Source organism: Neopsephotus bourkii, unplaced genomic scaffold (assembly GCF_033783945.1).
Source record: "Neopsephotus bourkii isolate Nb327-2 ecotype Australia unplaced genomic scaffold, CSIRO-AGI_Nbou_v1 NB_1863, whole genome shotgun sequence".
NCBI classification, from domain to species: Eukaryota; Metazoa; Chordata; class Aves; order Psittaciformes; family Psittacidae; genus Neopsephotus; species Neopsephotus bourkii.
The window spans coordinates 161,161-179,532 of NW_026902336.1; the positions used below are offsets into that span (position 1 = coordinate 161,161).

An 18,372-nucleotide genomic window follows, 5' to 3' on the forward strand; every position below is an offset into this window, starting at 1 on the left:
ACAGTTAATATGGATGAGGAATTTCACTTCATAGGCTTTACTTTTTTAGCTGAAGATAGACCTTTAGCTGCTGAAATAGAGTATTTTAGGGATAGAAGTAATTCCTGGAACTCTCTGGTAATAACCAGCTGATCAAATTGAGATGGGCTAGGAAAAAGGGTGAAGTTCATGTGAATGGCAAGGAAGGGAAGGTAGCACTGCTGAAGCTTAAGATGGGGATTTGTCCAACAGTCAAGACATCATTTTGATAAGAAATGTTTAACCTGATGAAAAATGAAGGGTTAAATGTAGCTTGGCACTGTTTCTGAAGAATGCAGCTGTTTGGCTTGTAAATAGAGGAATGCTGAAATTTTGGAATTGACTTGCTGCTGATTTTCTGATCAGGAAGGATGAATTTTGAGTTTTTTTCATTCCTCAGGCTGTGGCCCAGGTGTTTTAGCCGATGCAAAGATGCGGGTATTTGAGCGTTGTGTGTACTTCGGTGATTCGTGCCAGGACGTGCTGAGCACCTTGGGGTCTCCCCACAAAGTCTTCTACAAGTCTGAAGATAAGGTGAGGGGAGTCATTCAGATGCAGGACTTTGTCTCTGTTCAGCCATTTCTCAGGTTAATTGCAGGGCCTGTGTTTTGCAAGGCCAGTGAAATTAAACTGCCATGCAGTACAAATGAGTGCTTCACTTGACATATGATAGAAAAGGATGAACAGTTATATAACTTGTTTATTTAAAAGCCTTCTAAGGCTAATTTAATGCAAATCTGTTTAAAAAACAAACCCCAACCAAACCTCCCCCCCAAAAAAAATTAAATTGGAGCACTTTTGAATCTATTCGAACCTTAGCAAGTGTATACTGTTTAATTTTTTAATTGTTTTATATAACAGCTTCATCATATAATTTATCCTTTCCTAATGTTGATACATTATATATGTGTTATATGTTGAATAACTCTTTTACTTCAGATAGAGAAAAGCTTGTGTCATTGTGCCACTGCAAGCAGCTCATGATGTCTCTTGAAGCAAAATATCTTATGTATTAGAATAAGGGCTTCAAATGAGATTGTGGCATTTTGTTTGACTGTAGGGATGTTGTTAATGTTGTTTATACCTTTGTAAGAGCTATTAAGTATATATGAGAGGTATTAAATACATCTGAAAATGGTGTTTCTTGCAGATGAAAATCCATTCACCCTCGCCCCATAAGCAGGTCCCATCAAAGTGCAATGACTACTTCTTCAATTATTTCACACTTGGACTGGTGAGTGGGAAGCTTCCCTATAAAGTTTTGATTTAGTTACATGGCAATCTTTTCAGAAGGCTAAAGGCTGTGGGAAATGAGAGACTGCAATCTCTTGATTGCTGCCTTAGAAATCTCTGCATATGAAAAATAACATTGCCTTTTCTCTAGCACTTGCAAATTCAAACAGTAATGTTTTCTCATCTTCACTAGTGGATGGAGGTCTCTTTGTTTGCCTTTTGTATTCTGTTAGGTTTTCGCCCTCTGCCATACCTAATACATAGATACATTAGTTGCTTCTGAAACACTTGCCTCTGTCCTGTGGAACTGAGAATAGGTAGTCCAGAACACCCATGTGGACGTTAGCCAAGCTGTGGATGCAGTTCAACCTTCATGACCTTAGGTTTTGCTTTAGTCCATGTTACCCTGAAGAATGTGCAGAGCAAGACCTCCCTAGGAAATTTGCCAACATTAGCAAATGAAACTGCAGTTGTAATTGAGTGCTGGAGGAGATGTATATTTATTTGAATTTACCAATAGTCTTGTTTTCAAATACTACTTTTCATAGTGCATTCAGTTCTGGTAAGATAGATACATACCACTGCATGCAGGTACAATGGTAACTAATCTCAGGCTTGTTTGGGAAAAGCCACTTTCCTCTGTCCACATTGTTTCATGTATGTTTGTTTATTCTTCAACAGGATATTCTCTTTGATGCAAACACTCACAAAGTGAAGAAATTTGTCTTGCATACAAATTATCCTGGTCATTACAACTTTAACATGTGAGTGTAAAGAATTGATCTCTTAAAGAGTATTTTTTTAAACACCCAAAAAAGAAATTTTATGTTCCCTTTATAGAATTGCAGTATTTTTCCCAAGTGTCCTTGGTGTATCTCGTAACTGTTGGAGGTTCCAGCCATTGTTAGCACTTTTTATTTTATTTTAGATTTTATTTTTACTTTTAAATGCCTTTATATTCTCAAATGTGTCTCAAAGCAGTAAATGAGGTAGGGTAGTTCTTGGTTCAGGTGTAACATGCAAACTGTCTTGCTAGAGGCAAACTTTGAGTGAGGAAGAGTGTCCATTTACTGGTAGGTAAGCTGCTGTTTTTTTCCTGACATTATTTCAGTTAGTAATGTAAAAAAAATTAAATTTATCTCATGCTTGAGAACATATTTTCAGTACTTCTTATATGTAAACTCTTCAGAGGAGGAATATGAGTTAAAGAAAAACAAATTATTGTCTCTCTGATTTAAGCAGTTAGTTACAGAAATATATAGTACTGTTTCTAAGCTGAGTATTTCTCTATCCATTCTGCCTAAAAGCAAAGTAATTTGTGCTGAAGGATCTTTTGTGTCCTTTAGAAAATTGTTAGGATGTTCCCAGGCTGGTGCCTTTTTTGGTATAAAAAATAGAAATGAGAATTTTTAGCATTGAGACACTCTTTTTAATTTTATTCTTCTTGTGACTTTTGTGCATTAAACTGGTTAAGAGCTCCATGTCTGTGCTGTGCAGTTTATGTTGGTTTTTCTGGTTTCTAATAGCTTGACAATTTGCACTTTCTAGTTACCATCGCTGTGAATTCAAGATTCCACTAGTCATTAAGCGAGGTGAGTAGTTCATCTGTTGTGCTGTTTCAGGGGGCATGTGCCACAGTTTGCTCAAAGGGGAGGTATGATCAGTTTTCGTTTCTAATGCATGCTTCATTATCAGAGGATGCTAACAGTGCAAGTCATCGAGACTGAGGAGAAATTTTAAGGTTAGGTTTATATTTAAGTGAAAAAGATACTTCAGATTAGCATTTCTCTGATTTTTACTTACAGCACCTTGTTTATTCACTTGGATTATCCGAATATTTAGCTGCAACATTGCTATCTTTCTGTAATGCTGCCACTCTGCTAAAATCACTTACCTTGTACTTGGAGGCTCAGAATCTGTAAGGCAGTGTTAATCTGAGCTGGTCTGTCGAATCCAGAGGTGAACTTCCTAATGCTGAGCTTGCTCTTAAAAGGCTTATTCATGATAGTGAATATAAACTGGTTTAGCTGGGAATGAGGACAAACATCCAGAATATGCTGGCCCTGTGTGCTATAGACAGAGTATGTGTTCACTTGAAAATCTCTACTTAAAAAAGTGCATATATAACAGTAGTGTTGATTCCGCAAGATAGTAAGATGTGTACAGCTGTCTGCACTTAAGTGGTCTGAACAAAGCATGAGGAACCTTGTTTGAAGATTGTAGTGATCAAGGTAGACTTCTTTCCTTGTAAGAATTAGCAGGTGTACTGGGAAAGTGAGTATTTTGATTATCCAGGGAATACTGGATGCTGGGTAAGTTTTGGCCAGGGATGGTTTTCTCATTCTGACTGGTGTTCACTGAAAGCGCTTCCCTGTGTAAAGTGCGCTATTCCTGTGGCTGTCAATAGCAATTTGAGCATGTAGAGGGAAGAAACCTGGAAAAACAATGTCTGTATATACAAGGTTATGTGTAAGTTGATTTGTACTTCAGCCAAGAGAATAAACATGAAAGTTCTGGCTTTTGACATTATTTTCCCTTAGGTCACTGTGCAGCACTTCAAAGGCATTAATTTCTACCTTTTTTAAATTCACCTAAAGTAATACCATGAATCTCTTCTAAATGTGTCTGGTTTGGGGTTGGGTTCAGTTTGGTGGTTTGTTTTTTTCCTTTTTTTTTTTTTTTTTAACTCACCTTTCTGGTCTCAACCTTATGTTCAGGACATGTAACAGGTTATAAACAGAAGAACCCATTTTATTACATGTGGTGGGAGTGCCTGATGCAGCTTTATTAACTCCCTGCTGTGTAGTTCAGCAAGAGTTTTTGAAAGAATGGTGGTTTTGCTGATTCCAGGCCTGCCAGCACCTGAGTCCCCAGCTGTCAATTTTAGCCGGCTTCCATTCCAAATGCAGTGGAGTGTTTGGTCTTGATAAATGGCTGTGCTGGGCATGTTAACTTAGTACAAAAAGATGTAGTTTTCAGTCCCAAGCACTCCTTTCTATTTTTTTGCACTGTATTTCTCTGCACTATGATAGGCTAGGGAGAGAATGGGTTGAGAGCAGCCCTGAGGAGGAGGACTTGGGCGTGTTGGGTGATAAGAAGCTCCCCATGACCCAGCTTCAGTGTGCACTTGAGCCCAGAATCCCCCTGCATGCTGGGCTGCACCCCCAGAGCATAATCAGAGGGTCAAGGGGGGGGATTGCTCCCTCTCTGGGGAGACCCCCCTGCAGTCCTGCGTCCAGCTCTGAGGCAGCAACACAAGAGGGATGTGGAGCTGTTGGAACAAATCCAGAGGATGCCATGGAGATGCTGCAAGGGCTGGAGCCCTTCTCCTCTGGAGACAGGCTGAGAGAGCTGGGCTTGCCCAGCTTGGAGAACAGAAGGCTCCGGGGAGAACCTAGAGCAGCTTCCAGTTCCTAAAAGGGCTACAAGAAAGCTGGAGAGGGGCTTTGGACAAGGGCCTGTAGGGACAGGACAAGGGGGAATGGCTTTAACCTGACAGAGGGGACACTGAGATGAGATCTTAGGAAGAAGTTCTTCCCTGTGGTGTTGGTGAGACATTGGCACAGGTTGCCCAGAGAAGCTATAGCTGCTCCATCCCTGGCAGTGTTAAAGGCCAGGTTGGACACATGGGCTTGGAGCAACCTGCTCTAGAGGAAGGTGTCCCTGCCTGTGGTGGTGGGTTGGAACTGGTTGAGCTTTAAGGTCCCTTCCAACCCAAACCATTCTATGACGTTTTTTTTTACGATGGCATTCTTCTATGTAAGATTACAGCTTAAACATATAAAGTGTTAGAATTTGGAGCTTGCTTATAAATAGGCAGGTTGTATAATCACCTTAACCAGTATTTAATCAATGTTGTTGTCAGTTGTGATTGCTAGTAAATGCTGGTTAATTTCATTATATGAACTGATCTGATGCTTGTATGTCTTCTGCTATCTGAACTAATATCCCAAAATAAAGGATTATACATGAGACTGGTTGAACACGAACTATAAAGAGGTTTTTTTTTGTTTTTCTTTCGTAGACAGTGCTGATTCGCAGACAGAAATATGTACAACATACAGCAAGGTAAGTTTCTGCAGAACTGCCTTCCTTCTTAAATGATCTACATGCTCTATGCTAAATTTAAAATGCACTTCAAAGAAATAGTAACAGTTGTATTATATTTTAAAATAGAAAAGTTGAAGGCCAAAAGTTAATGTATGTTTTGTAGTTTAAACATTTTGTTAAGGATTGAAGGCATTTGTAATAGGATACTTCAGGTAAACTGAACAACTGCATTGTTGGATGCTTTGCATTGTAAGCTAGCTGTAGGTATAAATAAAACAGTAAAATAAATCATATGGGAAGGCAGTAGAAATGCTGGCTAAATGTTGACTGGAAAAGATATTTCTAAACAGAATTTTTACAGAGCTTTTCTATTTAATGTAGTTCCTGAAGACATGTATTATTTAACAAGATAGTCCAGTGCCCTTCCACTTTTTTCTGAAGGGTGCCAATAATGGGATATTTCTCAGGCAGTAGCAGGCATTACAGAAATGTCACTGCAGGTGTGACATCTCCTGATGACAGTGGAATCCTTGAAAACTGTTAGCTTTACCACCTAAATTAACATCACCACTTGGCAGTTGCTGCTGCATCTTTGAGAGCTGTGTCAAATAGAAGAAATTCTCAAAAACTGTGTTAGGCAGAGTCTCTAGAGTTAACATTCAGCCAGGGTCAGTGCTGCTTTCCTGGCTTCTGGGGCACCAAACTGAAGGGTTTTCTTAGGGAATTTTGGGCCCCATACTGGGAAGAAAAAATTGGAGTCAGCAACCTGGAAGCTGCCATTTTTAGTTTTCAATTTGAATAGCTTACACCCTTTAGTGCTTTGACTTACTTCAGTCCTGTGTGTGGAACTGCAGCTTTTTAAGTCTGATTAGAGTCATGAAAACTGCACATTAAATAGTGCAGCCTTCCTCTTCTTTTCCAAACTTGTCACTTAAATCAAAGGATGATGTTTGGAAGATGTAGCAGTGATCATATTTTTCCCTCTGCAAAAGTATGTAAGAGGATATTTTCTTGAAGTTTCCCACAGCTGCTTTGCTCTCTGAGGTATCCCTGAAATGCTACAAGACTTTACAGCTGTATTTTACCCATAAGACACATAGATTATTTTTTTTAATTAATTATTCTAATTTAAAGCTCTTTGGAGACAAAAACAAGAATAAACCCTGAGAGGATTTCCTAGCCCTACTTAGTAGTGGATAGTTTCCACTAGTGAGTGTGGCTCCAGTCGCAAAATACATGTGTAAATAAAACCTCTGTGTTATTTGGCAAATGAGCATGCCATGGAAAAGCATGTATGACACTTTCCCTGGAGCAGAAGAGTTCATGTGCCTCGTTTTAACACAAAGTCTTTCATGTATTTACAGTGGGACAGTATTCAGGATCTTCTGGGGCACCCTGTAGAGAAGCCAGTGGTACTTCACAGGTAAAGATCTCTATTTTGCTTGGCAGGGGTTGAGCTTGTAACAGAGGATGAGTTTAGGCAGAAGAATAGTGTTTATTGCACTAGTTAGTTTGCGCTGATTTGCTGTTAAAAGTTTCTTTTTTTTTGGCTGCTAACAAGAATAGATAGCTATTCACACTGAAAATAGTGACATGCAGAATGAAAACATTTCCAACATTCCTTGAACTGTAAAATCCAGAGAAGAGCTAAGCAGCATATAGTCTCTTTCTTCTTGTGTAACAAATAGATTATTTATTTTTTTTACACTAATCACATGTGTTTCAACAATGTGACATCCTGCAGCAGTGTGTAGTATATATGAGAGCAGTCTGTCTGAAGAAGCTTTGCTTTTATGAACATACATGGCTGTTCTACAGGTCTTTTGGTCTGACTGAAGATGGAATAGTCCCTACACTTCCTGTGTTTCTACAGAGAGTGAGCTGGGTCTTTGGTTAAATAGGCGTTATCTGTTTGTAGTTACCTTTCTATGATATGAAACTATGATTTATCTTGGGACAAGTGTAAGTCATGGGTACTGTGAAAATACTGCAGCAACTTCAGAGACACCAAACAAGGTATTTTCAAAAGGCTTTCATATGATTTTGAGGTTTGGGGTTTTATTTCCCTCTTTTTTCCTCCTAAATCATTGTGCCCTTTGTGCTCCTTTATTCCTGTTTTATCCAGTGAGATCATTAAAGCAGAAGCCACGTGAAGTACAGCTAAGGTGAAATAGTGATTACCTAGAGCCTTTCTGTTTTTCATCTGTGGTGTAGAAAGTAGTTCAGTCAGTTTGCTTTACTGAGCACATCTCAGCTGTCTCAGACATGCAATCTGAGGAACTGGCCAGTTACAAAAGGCCAAAGGATAAATATTTCCCACGGGGCTCTTTTGGCTATAATCTAAAATCCATTGCAGTCAGCAGGAGTCTGCCATTGTCATATATATATATGTGTGTGTGTGTGTGTGTCTGTGTGTGTGTGTGTGTGAAGAAGTATCAGAAATAAATGAAGTGATGCATTAATCATGAAAAACACTGTTTAATAAAGTTTGCATTATTATATTTCAGCATCTTACAGGGTAATTTGACATGATAAAACCAGTGGATTAGTAGACAGCATATAGGGAGTACATACGGTAAAGGCTAAGGCAAAGCAGATTTAAGAGTGGCAAAGGACAAAAATAACTTATAGTAAGTTACATGGTGCTTCTCTCTTCCTAAGGACCTGTTTATTTTCAGGGTTCTTCCTGTTCAAGTTAAATGAGAGTTTTCCTGTAGAGGTCGTTAGTAACTTCTTGATGTTAGTGGTTTGTGTGATACCTTAGTTACTAAACTGTTCTTATCTCAACCCATGGGAATTGCATTCTTTTTGATTCTCCTCTCTGTCCCTCCAGGAGGAGGGGGAAGGTAAGAAGGGGGGAGAGTGAGTGAACAAGCTGTCTGGCTGGGTTTAAGCCATGACAATTACTTTTGGCTCTGTGACATGAAGCAGAGGTATCCACTGGCTCATTTGGGAGTCCAGCAGTGGTGTTGTGTAATGTGGATTTATTTTCTTTTGATAAAAGCCGTGATAAAGACGCTGTAATTTATGTTGTATCACTGAGTGGTTATTCGTCCCTAAAGAGTACCTGATCCTCATACATCCACCTTTGTATTTCCCCCTCCCCCCCTTTTCTGTTCAGGTCATCATCTCCGAACAACACTAATCCATTTGGGTCAACTTTTTGCTTTGGACTGCAACGAATGATCTTTGAGGTTAGGAGAAAATCTTTCATATTTGCTTAAGCAGTTGTCCTGGGTTCAGCAGTAGCAGTCATTTTTCTCCTTCTTAGTAGCTGGTGCAGTGCTGTGGTTTTTGACTTTTAGCCTGGGAACAGCGCTGATAACACCGATGTTTTCAGTTGTTGCTCAGTAATGTTTACTCTGACCAAGGACTTTCTGAGTCTCATGCTGTGCCAGGGAGGAGGGGAAGCTGGGAGGAAGCAGAGACAGGACACCTGACCCAAACTAGCCAAAGGGGTGTTCCGTACCACAGCACGTCATGCCCACTATATAAATTGAGGGCAGTTATCCAGAAGGGCTAGATCACTGCTCAGGTTGGGCTGGGTATCGGTTGGCATGTGATGAGCAGTTGTATCTCTTCCCTTTCTTCCCTTGTTATTTCCCTTATCATTATTATTATTGGTGGTAGCAGTAGTGGTCTGTGTTATACCTTAGTTACTGGACTGTTCTTATCCCAAACCATTCTTTCAATTCTCCTCCCCATCCCTCCAGGAACTGGGCGAGGAAGAAGGTGGGGGAGTGAGCGAGTGGCTATGGGGTTCTGAGTTACAGGCTAGGCTTAAACCACGACAACAAGAGATGATGAGGGGTTCACTGTGCTTATGATTGGCTTTTTATTTCCCATTTCGATAAAAGCCAGTGCTGGGGAGTGGCTATATTTTTAGAGCTTATTGGCAGAGACAGGCAACTTCCCAGCCTCTTACCTGAAGTTGTATATTTGCATGTTAAAAGCTGGAACTTCAAGTTTGTCACCTAGAACTCATATTGGCAGTAGATGCATGTGCTCTGCTCAGTAGGTGGAGCATGCTGGTGTTTAGATGTGTCATGGAAATCTAGAGACTGTATGTAGGAACTAGCCGAGAGCTCATTGCTTTCTTTTGTTGTTGGAATTTGTTCTTTTTCAGGCAGATCAGTTCCATATTCACCATTTTCCCTCTTTAGAGTTCCTGTGTGGTGTACAATTCTTTTAATTTCCCTTTTTTGCTGCTGTCCTTTCGCAGGTGATGCAGAATAATCACATAGCTTCTGTTACTCTGTATGGCCCAACAAGGCCCAGCAGCCAGTTGAGAACATCGGACCTTCCCCAGTGAGCATCCCCTGCAAAGTCAGCTAATCTCAATGCTACGAAATTAGTACAGCGTGCCTTGATTTGCTGCCACTTATAATATGGAAAGCACGTTATGATTTAGTTTTTTTTTTTTTCAATGAGCCTTTCCACCTAGGAACGGTGTGGAGAGGAAATTCTCTCAACCCTTCATCATGGGGCATGGAACTGTTGATGAAGGAAAGCAGCTTAGGTGCCTGTGCCGTCATTTATTCCTCTCTGTTGCCCTCATCCTATGCAGCACAGACCTGAAGAGACTGTCCCCCCTTCTCAGCTGGCAGAAGGGGGAAATGGAAGAGGGGCATGTAATGACTGCAAGAGTTAGAAGCACAAACTTTCTGAGCCTTGGAGCATCTGGAAGCAGGTATTGATTTTAGTCTGTTTGTGTTACTGTATTGATGTGGTGGTCACATTTTAAGGAAACGTGTGTGTGTATATATAAACACATCAGTATTTCTGTGGCTTAGGACATTGTACCAAGTGTGACAAAGATGTATATATGTCCATGATTTCAGGCACCACATCTTTGTGTAACTTTAAACCAAGCAAGTAGCATGTGCATAATACTTGGTTGTAACATTTGCACTACATACACTTTAATTACTTGATAAAAGTTTTATCTTCACTGAGGAGCATCTGTGTACTGGGTGTGAGTGGGGTGTGATGGTTATTTAATGTACGCTGCACATAAAGCTTATTTATACAGTGGATCAAATTTATCCACCTTCCTGCACTAATACGTACTTGATATGCTGAAACAATTTTTTTCTGCCGTGGTTGGTGTATTTTTTTTTTTCATATGCCGTTTCAAAAACAGTAATAATAAATTCTGGAAGGGGTTATTTCTATGATTGAATTATGTTTTAGTGAAAAAATTTGGTACAAGTTTTCATACTAGGGAAAAATTTAATGAAGGAATAATGTTGTCTGTTCCAGAATCGTTTATTCCTACTCTGTTTCCTTAGAGAAAGAACAGATGTATATAATGGTATCTCAGAAGGAAGTTCCCAAGCTCTGCCATCACCACGAAAACCTTTTGTGTAACTTTTGATGTATGACTTTAATTTATGCCAAAGGTTTAGCCAAAGACATCTTTATTGTAGTTTCACAATTTCTGTACATACATGCTAACTGCACACCCCACCCCAGCAGACAGAATATAGGCTCCTTTCTATTTGGGGGATGCTGCTCGTGACATTTTATCCCAGGAGGATACTTTAGGTTTCTAGTTCTCTTACCAGTCTTATTTGGGGAAATAGATGGTCTGTCTTTGAAATATTAAACCCTTTTTAAAAATGGAGAAGAGAAATGTATAATTTTATCCCATTTTTAATATTTTGGTGTCGCAACTTGTGATACATAGATGACGATTTTGTGAGTTTTACTATGTGTACAGATTTTGTAAATACGACATTTTTGTAATTTTAACTCCATGTACAGTGTAATCCTGTATAGTTTATCAGTGAATGAGAGACAGGAAATCGAATGTTAACTGTAGGAAATGGAATGTTAACTGAAGTTTTGGATCCTGGACCAGTAGCAGGGATAAGTGTGTGTGTGCGTGTGAGACATTCTTTGCCATTTAGTCTTCCTGTAGACTGTGATACTCTAAACTGTTTTGCTAAAACAAACAAGCCTCATGGAGAATCTAATGGATAAGGAAAAAGTTACTGTTTACCTTTATCCCTAGGTGTCACTCCTGTTGAATCCCTGTTCAATCTGTGCTGTCTCCTGTGATCATTGCTTGCTAAGAAAATTCTATGCCTCAACCTCCCTTTTGTTTCCTCTCTAATTTTAATTTCATTTTACATAGCCCTTCTGTAAATTAAATGGAATAATAATGAGCATGTACACTGAAAGAAAAATAAAAGAGACTCTCAGTTACTGTTTTTGTGTTAAATACAGTTGCTGGGTGGTTTTGTAATAAAATCATGGATGGTCTTGCTTTTTTGTTATTGATTTGTTCTTTTTATTTTACTGTCTTTGCCATGTCATATTTGAAGTACCTGACTAGTCTTCCTCCTTTACAGCCCATACAGTATGTTCTCCAAAGACTATAAAAACCAGTATAACTTGCAGTCTCTTTCCTAGATACTTGAAAGTGTATTTTTATTTTATGCCCTGAAGTGAAGAAGAAAGGTCTTTAAAGAGTGGTAAATATCACTGTGGCTTCTGTATTAGGTTCAAAAAATGCAATTGCTATACTCATGTCAGCCTTTGTGTTAGCATGAAAATTGATCAAACTTCCAAGCCTTTGAATATTTCACAGGAGAATAAAAGACAGGTCTGCAGTAAAAGGAGCAAATGTGAATTCTTACAGTGCTTTCTTGTGCCCGAAGGTACTTCAGCATCAACACTGAAGTCTGCTTATGCTGCAGCAGTTTAGAGGTTAACACAGGGCATACAGAATGGGATTCCTGTTTCCATTTGTGTTTTTCCTGCAGTGGCTGTGTAATGCAGGGTGGAACACCCAGCTGTCCCTCCTTTATCATCCTTCAGTTTTGGACTATAAAATGACCTTGCATAGTGCTTCGTTCAGCGTGCTCTGGGAGAATCTGATGATCTCTAAATTGAGATGGTGTACGTGTTCATGCTTGTTACTAAATATGACAGCAATCCTGCTAATAAGTTCAATTAATTTTTAATTAATCCTTTTCTAATAAAAGCTCCAGGTTAAGCTGCAGGAGGAGAGAAATTCTTGATGGGATGACTTGAGTAATGCCTACACAGATGCTACATTATCCTGCTCTCAAGCACTTTCGGTTGAAATTCGTCAGAAGTATGAGGTCAGGGCTGCTGCCAAAGTGTGCACGTGAAGACTTAGGGCAGGGTGTCCAAAGGTATCAAACAACTGCAGTGACTCACATTTTCACTTGTAATGCTGTAGCAAGTCAAAGTGACTAAAACGATGTAGGTAATGAAATGTGCTCTCTTAACAGTACAGATAGTTCACTAGGTCAGTCCCTTCATCATGGAAAGTTCCTCTGTAACACAAAAAGGCAAATTTGTATGTTGGCTGTTGCTGCTGAGCTGAGTACAAAGCCTTTGACTTTTGGGAGAGGCAGAGCTGAAGAAGGGCCCAGGGAGAAAATGGAGAGCAGTGCTTCTTGGTGTCATAACCCTTCCTTTGTGATTGCAGCTGTTCCTAACTCACTTGTCTGAGATGTTTTTGGTTGGTTTGCTACCATTTGGATGAAGCCAAGCTATTCCTGTGCTGATGCATTTAGGGGAGCTGGTGTGGAACCTTAAGGACTTGCTGGCATAAGAAGTTTGGGATTTGTGGGTTGGGGCTTATGGCAGTTTGGAATCACCAGAATAAAGAGAGGAAGGAGAGGGGAATAGAGGAGCTCTGGGGAAGAAGGTGAGAATGGCAGGATGGCAGGAAGGAGGGACTGGGGACAAGGCTGGTGGCACATTTTGATGTGTGCCTTTTTCCTTAGTGTGGAAATCAAGAGTTTGTGTGTGTGTCTCTGCTTACCTTGATTATTGCCATATTTTCCACAGTATATCATTTGTGTACACCAAATAAAACCAATGTTGTGCCCTTCTCTGGGAGATGAAGCTGACATGTTGTCCTGTATTCCTTAGGCTTGCATGCAGTCCCTGGGCTTCTGTGAATTTTACAGGCAGTACTGTGCGGATCAGTGCTGTGTAACACTAGAACCCTCTGTTCCTCCTGTCAACCCAGTTTTCTGTTGCCAGGACACTTCTAATTCTTCTAAATAGATTTTTGATTTTTTTTTTTTTTCAGATAAATGGTAGTCTGGTGGTGTGTGAGAAGTGATTCATATGTTCATGATCATTCACATTCCAGAACTCCCATTAGGTCTGTTTAAAACAAAATCTTCCCTAAGGCTCGATTGCAGCAAGATGGTGATTCATCAGTACCAGGGGCTGGCTGGAGGTTAGGTGCCAGCTGTTGTTTTCCAAAGGGAAAACCAAGTGTTGCTGCCCACTTTACAGTGACTTTCTCCATGTTGTTAGAGCCTATGAGTAGCTTAGTCTCTTAAGAACCCTGCTGAGCTGAATTTCTGGTAGGTTTTATTTGACAGAGAGTAAATCTGAGAGAAATGGGATGTCCAAGCTGCAGCAGTTTACTTCCTTCAGAGTATTTGGACAAGGACCAAGGTGTTTTTAATTGTATCTCCTTTATCTTGATTACCCCAACACAAAGCACTCTGCTCTCTGGCTGACCCTGTCAGATATAACCTGACAACTCATGTGTAGCGAAATAAATCCATCGCTGTGTGTGTTCAAAGAGTTAAAATACAAATTCTGGTTGGTTCTTTTCAGGTAAGGTATGGATGTTTCAGGGCAAGGTTGAAGCAAACTAATGTGAAATTAAAAATGGAGCTTACTAAAGACGTGACTCAAGCATTAGAATAGGATGGGGAGTTAATGAAGCAGGGGGCTTTGTTCAAGGACAGGTTATAGCCAGTTATCGAGTGAAAACCCCACCTAAGAAGGGGTTTGTTCTTGCAGGGAATGTATCTGTTACTTGGAGGGTTCAGGTGGAACTTAAATACTGTCTTATCTCTGTGTGAATTTTAGATGTAATTAATAAAGTCACTGTTTAAATGTTTAATCTGCTAAACCTTACATACAAGGCTCTTGCTTTCTTTGTGGGGATGTTTGTGATGATTTTTGCAGCAGGCCAAATCATTCCTTTTTATGATCTAGAGTGCTGACTGCTTGAAACAGCAGGAAAGGTAAGCTGCAGTTTGCAGAGTAGCTCATCACTGGAATGTAAGGTACCATTATAGTAGTAATTTTTGTTCTGGATTAGGCTGTAGTGATTTAACATAACCTTTTCTCTTTCATACCATAATTAATTCCCCTTTAAATGTTACTGGTTTGGTTATTTTAAATTACTGCCTGTTGCAATTTCAGAAGTGTTTTTTAAGTGCCTTAATGTTTCACACCTACGCTACATATTCCATTTAATGCCTAGTTTTATTCCAGTATCAGTATCTTTCAGAGAAACGTTTAGTTTAAATACCAGTCACAAAAAAAACCCTGCGTGATTATGCAGTGTGCAGTGTAATCAACTCAGTAATCAAAACAGCCTGAATCACTGCATTCCCTTTACACCTCTGCTTGTCCCTCTTAGACAAACTGAAGCCCTAAAATCCTGAGTTTACCCTGGTCCTCTCTGGGGAGCTCTGTTGCATCCACAAGTATCGACATTACTAAGATAATTTCACCCTTTTCTTTTGCTTCTGTGGCTGTAGGGAGTGTCTGCCTTAATATTATGCCTTTACTTTTGCCCTGCTCATTCAGCCCCCCTGGTGACAAGGCAGTCACTGCAGACTTCTGGTACTTCATTTTTCTCTGGTCTCTGCACCTGGATGGGCTGGGATATGGAAGGAAAGAGAGATCAGTGAGGAACTGGGTTTGGATGAATTTCAGAGCGAGCGTTGGGCTGGTCAGGTCTGGTGGATGTTTGTTGCACTTGGAGGCATTTGATGCACTCGTCCTTCAGAGTTTAGTTCCCTCTTATTTCTCAGTATGGTTTTCTTGCTGACCACAAGCTGTTGAAAATGATGCAAAGTTGGATTTAAGAGTTTTACTGGGTTTGACAAACATCATTGGTGTTAGTGGCATCATTAGGACACGTGGTGGGCTAATTTTCAGGGCTGCCAAGACCTGACGCCAGCTGAAAGGTACAACTTGGGGGCTCAGACCTTCAAACTGGGCTTTCGGGTAGAGTTCCCTCCACTCACACATCTAGTGGTCCTTCAGCACTCTCTAGGGATGTTCTCAGTGCTAATACTCGGTGAGGATTCTCCGAACTGGTTATTTTGTACTGTTGATTTCGCAGCTGGGGTTTGCTTCCGAGAACCTGCTGTAGGAAGATGAATAATTAAACTGCAGACAGGAAGCACAACATTTTAACACTCAGTTGCTTCAGAGACATCCTTGGCTTTTGTTTTTTATGATGTCTTAGTCAGCAGTGGCCTGATGGATCTTAGCATTTGCTACCAGTTTATGTGTTCAAAGGTGTATTTGGAGGTGATGAATGTGAGATTCAAGCCAGCTCTGCTCATGATGATACCTGGCTACTCATGTACAGTAGGAACAAAATTGGACTCTGTGTGGATCCCTGTGACTCAATAAAACCTACTGTGCTCTCTTAGCTTCAGATGTTTGTCTGCTTGCTTTCCTTGCTACTGGTAGAACCCACTTAGGGTACTTCTATGTTTTGTCATCTTGGTCAGTTAGAACTGTCTGGAACTGTGTGTTTCCAGCTACTCCTAACAGGGGCCACCCTGCAGATGCTGCATCCAACCCCTTCTGTCATCTGCTGGTAGCTTGACTTCCGTTAAGTTTTGTTACAGAGTTCTTCATTAAGATGTTCCTCATCCTAAGCATTCATATACAGTGGGGAGCAAAATCAGTCTTTCAGAGCATGATTTGACAACATTGAAAGCAAGTAGATAGTGTGTTAAGAAATACCAAACCTCTGTATTTTTTTATTCGTTTGCATAACCACATATTGACAGAAGTGGGAAAAAAAATCCCACTTTTTTTCTTAGGTGTTTTGGACATCGGGAGGGAAAACAGTGAATATTTTTGAGAGAAGGTAAAAAGATTTTCCTTTGTTTTCGGAAATTGTGTCATTTGGGTGTCACTGGCTCCTCAGGGTATGGAAGAAATCATCACCAGTGAATTGACCAAAGCAGTAATTATCACACATGTATATTTGAAGTAACTGTTAATATCTTCATACTCAACAAATTGAATACTTTGTTAAGCTCTACTTTTATCTTGAGGTGATGTTAATACTTGTGAAATTTTCCTCCAGGTCTTCTTGCCTATTCAGTGCTTTGCCCAGGAAAGACTGAGGTGAGATATTATGTGGATATTTATTTACAGAAAAGATCAGGACCATCATTACAACATATGCTTTATGATTAGCGTATTAATAGCTGTAGATAGTTATGGTTAATAGGACACAATCAGATTTTGAAGCTGAATGTCTAAATGCCAGAGATGGTGATGCTTCTGGGCCTTAGCAGGGCTATAGCAATACTGTCTGTTTCTTGAGGACAAAAGGATATTGAGGGGTTTATGTGAAAAAAACCTTTATATTTTGCAAACATTAACTACCTAGGACTGTAATGATAGGACAAGGGGTAATGGGTTAAAACTTAAACTGGGGAAGTTTAGATTGGATATAAGGAGGAAATTCCTTCCTGTGAGGGTGGTGAGGCACTGGAATGGGTTGCCCAGGGAGGTTGTGAATGCTCCATCCCTGGCAGTGTTCAAGGCCAGGTTGGACCAGGCCTTGGGTGATACGGTTTAGAGCAAGGTGACCCTGCCTATGGCAGGGGGGTTGGAACTTGATGATCTTAAGGTCCCTTCCAACCCCAACTATTCTAGGATTCGATGAAAAAAAGTTGCCAAGTAAGGCTTTGTAGCAAGCCCCTGACTGTAGGGGGGAGGGACCTGGGGGTCCTAGTGGACGACAGGATGACCAGGAGCCAGCAATGTGCCCTTGTGGCCAAGAAGACCAATGGCATCCTGGGGTGTATTAGAAGGGGGGTGGTTAGTAGGTCGAGAGAGGTCCTCCTTCCCCTCTACTCTGCCCTGGTGAGACCTCATCTGGAATATTGCGTCCAGTTCTGGGCCCCTCAGCTCAGAAGGACAGGGACCTGCTGGAGAGAGTCCAGCGCAGGGCAACTAAGATGATTAAGGGAGTGGAGCATCTCCCTTATGAGGAAAGACTGAGGGAGCTGGGTCTCTATAGTTTGGAGAAGAGGAGACTGAGGGATGACCTTATTAGTGTATATAAATATATAAAGGGGGAGTGTCACGAGGATGGAGCCAGGCTCTTCTCAGTGGCAAACAATGATAGGACAAGGGGCAATGGGTACAAATTGGAACACAAGAGGTTCCACTTAAACTTGAGAAGAAACTTCTTCTCAGTGAGGGTGACAGAACACTGGAACAGGCTGCCCAGGGAGGTTGTGGAGTCTCCTTCTCTGGAGACATTCAAAACCCGCCTGGACAGGTTCCTGTGTAACCTTATCTAGGTGTTCCTGCTCCGGCAGGGGGATTGGACTAGATGATCTTTTGAGGTCCCTTCCAATCTCTAACATACTGTGATACTGTGATACTGTGACTGGTGTACTGAATTAGGCAGTTAATAGAAGCTGCTCAGAATGTCATTCTGAAACAGATGGGTTTGGTTTTCTGAGGTGCATCAGAAAGGTTGGTAGAGGGTCTTTCCTGCCCATTCTCATACACACCCAGGGCTTTAGGATTTCCTGAAAAGAATCCTAACTTCTAGGAAACAATCTCCAGCTTGGGTAAAATCAAAGACTTTTTGGCTGCGGTAGCAATAAACAGAATTGAATAAACTGCAGGGGCTGCAGTGCTGCCCTCTAACATTTCACCAGTGCATTATGCTTACATATGATGTCTGTGAACTTCCAACTCAACCCCAGAAGCAAATGGAAACTTAAAACCAGGTCAAACAGGCCATGCAGCAGGGCTGGAGAACAAAAAGCAAGGTATTTTTCATTAATAGAAAAGTCTGGTATTCACTGAATAAAAGAAATGAGCTATTCCATAGACTAAGACAAAAGAGTAAACAGTTGATTATAGTTCTGTTTCTGCCAGCTGTTGGGGTATGTCCTGGTGCAGGTGAGTGCTAAATAACAGCTTTGATCTTGGACAAAATGCACTCATTAATGCTGTGTTGTGGGTAGATTGCAGATCTGAAGATATCATAGAGGGAGG

At 40.6% G+C, this 18,372-nt stretch overlaps 1 protein-coding gene across 2 annotated transcripts in view; it reads left to right on the forward strand.

Annotated features, from left to right (window-relative positions):
* Positions 1–11,583, forward strand: part of PHAF1 (phagosome assembly factor 1) — a 34,465-nt gene extending 22,882 nt beyond the window's left edge. The window contains exons 9-17 of one of the 2 annotated variants that reach the window (XR_009724009.1): positions 419–552; positions 1,169–1,252; positions 1,933–2,015; positions 2,800–2,843; positions 5,276–5,319; positions 6,666–6,724; positions 8,423–8,495; positions 9,524–9,991; positions 11,318–11,583. Coding sequence is in view for 1 of the 2 variants with exons in the window: in XM_061344089.1 (XP_061200073.1) it covers positions 419–552; positions 1,169–1,252; positions 1,933–2,015; positions 2,800–2,843; positions 5,276–5,319; positions 6,666–6,724; positions 8,423–8,495; positions 9,524–9,613 (611 nt within the window). In the remaining variant the exon portion in view is untranslated. Of the gene's footprint in view, positions 1–418; positions 553–1,168; positions 1,253–1,932; positions 2,016–2,799; positions 2,844–5,275; positions 5,320–6,665; positions 6,725–8,422; positions 8,496–9,523 lie in introns of both variants that reach the window. The other variant, XM_061344089.1, reaches the window with a different exon arrangement.
* The last annotated feature ends 6,789 nt before the right edge of the window (positions 11,584–18,372 follow it).